This window comes from Lonchura striata, chromosome 3 (genome assembly GCF_046129695.1).
Source record: "Lonchura striata isolate bLonStr1 chromosome 3, bLonStr1.mat, whole genome shotgun sequence".
NCBI lineage: Eukaryota > Metazoa > Chordata > Aves > Passeriformes > Estrildidae > Lonchura > Lonchura striata.
Window position 1 is genome coordinate 51,484,995 of NC_134605.1, and position 6,000 is coordinate 51,490,994.

General features: G+C 49.4%; 1 protein-coding gene across 5 annotated transcripts in view; it reads right to left on the reverse strand.

Annotated features, from left to right (window-relative positions):
* Nucleotides 1-3,732, reverse strand: part of NHSL1 (NHS like 1) — a 180,291-nt gene extending 176,559 nt beyond the window's left edge. For 2 of the 5 annotated variants that reach the window (XM_021553098.3, XM_021553097.3), the window contains exon 1: nt 3,213-3,732. In XM_021553098.3, the coding sequence (XP_021408773.2) occupies nt 3,213-3,570 (358 nt within the window). In that variant the 5' untranslated portion in view covers nt 3,571-3,732. The remainder of the gene's footprint in view (nt 1-3,212) is intronic. The other 3 variants (XM_021553101.3, XM_021553100.3, XM_021553107.3) reach the window with 2 other exon arrangements.
* Between the last annotated feature and the right edge of the window lie 2,268 nt (nt 3,733-6,000).

Sequence of the window (6,000 nt, forward strand, 5' to 3'; positions counted from 1 at the left end):
AGCAAGCACAGTCAATGACTGCAGAGAGTGACTAAGTGAAGACAAAGAGCTTTGTTCTGCCTGTTTTCCCTCCCTCACACCCCTGCCCATGCTCACTGAGGAACAAACACTGATGGACTCCTGCTATCTGAAGGGTACTGCATGCAAACTTTACTTTGAAACAAAACGATGATAATGCAAAAATAAAATAAAAAAAACCCCACAATTTCAAATTATGTTCTTTCCCAAGCACCACGGACACACATAGCATATCTTATACCAGCTGCCAGTTTGCAGCTACTTCCCAAAAAGTGGTCATAACCCAGATTTGAAGTTTTCTTCAAATGGTCCTTCCTTGTATGGGAAGGACCTTGTATGATCCTTCACATACAACATCATGCTGGGATCTCAAAAGTTGTTCTGGGACCTTCAGCTGCAAGAGGAAATTATTGACTGGGCCCCACAAAGAGAAAAAAAGCCATTTATTCCAGAAGAAATTACCCATGGTTTGAAAAGCAGGTGTACAATGTCCTATCCCCTCATTCTGAATGCAGAAGCAAATTATTTAAGTTATCTGACAAAATGTCGTCCTGCACCTGTGTGTATACTTGTGCACCACAAAAGGTGCAGTAATTTACAATATCTGAAAAGGTTTATGAACAGTAAAATCCTAGTAAATGGGAAAGCAATTATACAATCCTTGTTCTTACATCCTGCAACAGCAAACAGCTTTCTCCATGAGACTTCAAAAATTGGAAGGAAAAATCCCCCTTGCTCTTGTCCCCAGATAAAGACAGCATTATTAAACCATTTTCTTTTTTTCCATATAGTTCCCTTTAATGTCAGGAACAGGGTCAAATTAGAAGACAAGTCTTGATGGCTTGTGTTACAGAGATGTTCATGACTCTAACTGCAACTGAGCATCCTACCTGATCTCCTTGACCAAACAGCAGTATCTAGAAAGCCTATAGGAACTGTCATGGCTTTATGTGCAGCTTCATGTCAATATCAGCCTACACATCAATTCCTAGTGATTCAATGGGTAAATAAAATAATCTTACTTTACAAACAAAACAAAAACAAAAACCCTCAAACCAACAAACAACAACAACAACAAAAAAACCCCCAACCAACCAAAACACCAAAAAAATTAGAACAAAATAATCATTAATTCTCTTAGACTTAAATGAATGAGATCTTTGAAAAGTGAATATAGCAGCAGCAATGAGATTTCAAGTAGCAAAACTGAATGAATAGAAGACATGACACTTAGCAAAGAATTTAAAACCAAACAGAGAATGCCAAACATCAGAATTGCATCATTTTGGGCATCACAATGACAAGAGCAAAGACCATCAAATTAAAAGTAATAACAGGCTTAGCCCAAAAAACTGAGTTATAAAAACAACAACAAAAATTAATGAATATATAATTTGTGCAAAAGCATGACTAAGAAAGAATACAATCACTAAGAGTCTGACACACAGAATTTCAGGGTTTGCACAGTGCAGCAGTAGCCTTAATATACATTGCATCAGTGCCTTTATATACATTGCATCAATGTATGGTAATCATTAGCATCCTGTTTAAACTGAGATAAATAAATATTGCTTCCTATCAGGCAATCAATTTAATATACCACTATACTGCAGGTATACCCAGTAATAACACACTTGCATTTCAAGTGTGACAGCACCATGCCACGCCTAATTAACACAACTATATTGGCAGAAAAGGTTATACTTGTCTTGGTGAGGAAGAAGTGGTCCTTCAGTTTATCATTCAGTAATAAAGCTCCTAAAAAAGTAAAACTGGTTAGCACAAAACTTTAGCCTCACACTTAAAAACCACAAGGTTTGGTATGGATGATGATGGTGTCCTCCCCCAGAGAAATCACATACTCAAGTATACCATAAGGAATACTTCTGCAATGAAACAGGTAAGTTGTCCATACAGGGTCATACCCTTTAAATCTTATTTCTGAAATTATCAATTAATTGACTTCCTTATCAATTTTGCTCATAAGTGTGCCATATGGAAAGGAACCTTTCTACTTCCAGTTAGAAGAAAACTGTCAGTGGTCTCTGAGCATCAACCCTATTTAAATTTGGCTTATACCTTATATAGCTGCCACAAAAGTTGCAACACGATTATTTGGGTTCCTGAATGCTTCCAGCACATTGAGAAAGCTAAGCTGATGTTGCAAGCCATCTCCCACATTGTCTGTGTGGAGCTTGGTCACGCATAAACAAAACTTCATGTACCAGATGCAATTTTTACTGGATCCTCTCTCCAAAGTTGGACCAAGCTCAGGAAAAAAAAAAAAACCAAAAACAACAACAACACAACCCCACCACCTTTTCCTATAGTTCTGTATAGGTGTACAATTAGTTACTTCTAAGGGCCACTTTACAGGCTGTGAAAGAAACTTAAGAACAGCCTCCCATGCTGCCACTGCTTAGGAATCCGTGGCCGAATCTGCATCTTGCTGCCTGGGCTCCATATGAAGTTGAAATTTCAAAGTTTGAGATCAGCTCTGCACAAAGAACAGAAGCTCGAGAGAACCGAGAGACACAAAACCAGCTGCAAAATACATCCAGGTTTCTATTTACTGAGGTCTTTCCATGCACATACAAAAGAATTAATCAGGCATGTAGGCTGAACTGTCAGAAGCTCGGCTGATCCCAAGCCTAGCGCATACCCGGCGTAAGCACATAAACAAACTCCCCCGGGATCACAGCGCTCTCGGCTCCCGGCGCTGGCGCCCCCGGCCAGCCCGCTCCCGCCCGCGGACACGTTCTCCCGGTGAGGAGGGCTCCGCCGCGCAGGAGCTCTGGGGGAACACCCGCAGCCGCCAGCCCCGCACGCTGACACCGTCCCTCCCGCACGGGCCGGCGACATCCAGGGCCGGAGCCACCGGCACGGAGCCCGGGGTCGCGGTGTCCCGGAGGGGATGAGCAGCGCCGCGCTACAGCCCGTGGGCACCGGCGGGGCCCGGGAGGAGCCGCGGCGGGCCCGGGGCGGCCGCCGCCCCGGAGCACGGGAAAAGAGAGACGAGGATGCTTAGGTGTCCCCGTTTCCTTCCTATTTTCAAATAAATCACAAACTAGCCCAGCCTGTCGCGCCAACAGCTCCGCCACCGGGCGGCCGCCCTCCTGCCGGTCCTCCCGCTCCCCGAGCCGCCCGCCACCGACCCGGACGAGCTCGCAGCGCTGGGCAAGGGTGGTACTCACGGATCTTGACTTTGCGGTGGTCGAGGCGGGCGAGGAGCTCCTCCAGGGCGCCGAGGCGGCGCTGGAGCCGGGCGTTGCGGTGGCACAGGGAGTCCGCCTCGCTGAGGATCCCGCCGAAGATGTCGCCGGCGCAGCGGGAGAGGTCGGAGAGCTGCATCAGCAGCGACACCAGCGCGTACGAGCTGACCTGCTCCAGCGTCCCGAAGAGCGGCACCGCGCCGCGGCGGCGCCCGCCGCCCCCCTCCGCCGTCCCGGCGTGGTCCCCGGGCGCCGGGCCGCCCCGCTCCGCGCCATCCCCGCCGGCCTCTTCCAACCTGCACAGCTTCAGCGGCTCCAGGGTCCGCAGGGGGAACGGCATCGCGGCCGGGCACGGGGAGCAGCGCGGGGCACGGCAGCGGCAGGGGTGGCGGGGAGAGCTAGGCGTCCCCGGCGCGGAAAGTCTTCATCCGCGCAGCGGCCGCGGTGACAAAAGTTCAGAGAAGGGAGAGGGAGGGAGAGAGAGAGAACAGCACAACAACAAATGAATCGGGGCGGGAGGGAGGCGGCCGGGCTAGGCGCTGCGGGGCTGGGGGGGAGCCCCGCGCGGCGCCCATGTGCGGGAGCGGCCCCCGGAGGCGGGAGCGGCCCCGGGAGGAGGGAGGGGACGGGAGGGAAGGGGAGAGGAGGGGGAGCGGAGCGGGGCGCAGCACCGCCGCACGGCGGGCGCGGTGAGAGCCCGGGCCGGCCGGGAGACAGGAAAGAGCCCGGCTTTCTCTCCCCGAAGTGAGGATGAGGCGGGGAGGGAGGGAAAGAGGAAGCGTGGGAGGGGGACTGAAGCGCCCTGGATGCGGCCACAAAGGAGGAAAGCCAGCCAGAGGAGGAGGGGAGAGAAAGCCCGGACCAGCTCCACCTGGGGAACCCCGCGCCGTTGCAGGCACTTTTCTGAACGCACCAAACTCCCAACCCGGAAAGCGAGAGCTGGAAAAAGAGGAGGAGGGAAGGGAGGGGGGAAAAACCTCCCACGAACCTGGGAAAAGCAGGAGGCCGCCGCCTACCTGTGGCTCCCCGAACTGGAGCCTCACCCTTCCCGGCCAGCCAAGGTAGCTGCTCCCGGCCCGGCCCCGCGGCGCTCGGTCCAGCGGGACTCCCCAGGGAGAGGCCAGCCCGTCCGGCCGCCCCTGCTCGGCAAAAGGGGCCAAGGAACAGAGGGGGCACGGCTCGCCTCAGCCCTTTCCCCTGCCGTGCTGCGGGTCAGGCCAGAGGTGCTGCTCCAAGGTAGGCAAAGAAGAGCAGCCCGTCTGGGAACGGCGCGTTCACTGTGGTTAATTTTTAGTAAGATATACACTAAGATAGGAGAAGGAAAGTCTGGCCCGTGACACCGAGTGTGGCAGTACCAAACGCTGCACATAATGCTGGTGTGAACCCAAGGCAGGTTCCAGCCACCGAAGCCCCCGTGCTTAGGACACAGTCAGCTCTTCATGGAGATGACGGCTCTAATGAGCTATTCCCCACAGAATCAATTTAGCCCACAAGCAACTGTCAACAGCTGCTATTTAATTTTAATTGGACAATGCCCTACTGGCTCTGGCTCCTGCTATATGATAAAGAGAGGAACCCAACCCCTCTCCTCTTGTGGGAAAGGGCCCTGGGGAAAAGTGGTTGTATAGTTCCTTCCTGCCTCATAGCTTGTCTTGGCTCCTGCTGTAGCTCATGAATATATGTGATGAAAGAAAGAGAATCAGCTGGAGAAGGAAAGGTCCAGGGATGTATCCACCTTCATTAGCATGTTGAGGACGCACAGCCTATGTAACAAATATCCTGCATCATCTGTAGCTTTAGTGTTCATTACTTAAAGGAAACCTGAAGGAAACCATTCCACCAGTAGTGTTTCAGAAATTCTTTAGTGCATGGAGAAGTATGGGGGCTGCAGACAGAGGAATACAAACCAAAGGCTTGGTGGTACACTCAAGAGTTAAGCTTTACAGGAAAGGCTTGTAAGGGTGATAGTCATATCAAAACTGGCAAACCACTAATTTTTCTCTTACCTTAATCAAGGCAAGTTTCATCTTCAAGTATTCCCTGGGCGGGGAGGGGGCGGGGGAAGCAATGCCATCTAGTGTTTAAAAAATAAAGAACAAAGCTTTCTTTCTTAACACCTCTGTCCAAACAGGTTACCAATGGATAACTTTGCAACTTGGAATGCTCCCTCTGGTTTGGTGTTACAGACAGTACCACTGAGTGCACATGTACAATATTTATAGAAACTGGTGAGAAGAACATGGTGCAAACAGGCAAAATGGTGTTTAAGCACATAGGGAATCTAAATAATTAGTTTTGCAATGGGGAAGCTGTTAGGATTGATTATCAGAGGTTGGGAAGCAGTCATTTTGTCATATTGAACTCTCCTGGTTTTATTTTTGGACATAACGTTTTCATTAATTTTTAGACATGCTTGTTTGGGGTAGTTGTTTGATTAAAATGCATCCTGTACACTGGCATATTTGAATGGAGAGGAGTGATTCTTTGTATGGTGTGTTTATACAACAGGAGTACCATCAATGAGGTGGACTTCAATATAAAACACAGTAGGAAGAAAGTGAGCAAAGAGGTTAGTTCAGGTGTCAGCTGGAAAGAACCCACAGCAACAATCTGCCAGGGAGGATATCATAAGGCTGTGTGTTTGTTTGATTGGAAATTACTAATTTTTAACTTTATTAATAGGTACTTTCAGAAAATTACATTTACCAGTCTATTTTTCTTTTTCTGAAAATGTGGATCACATCCTGATGTTGCAAATATTTTTGCACGT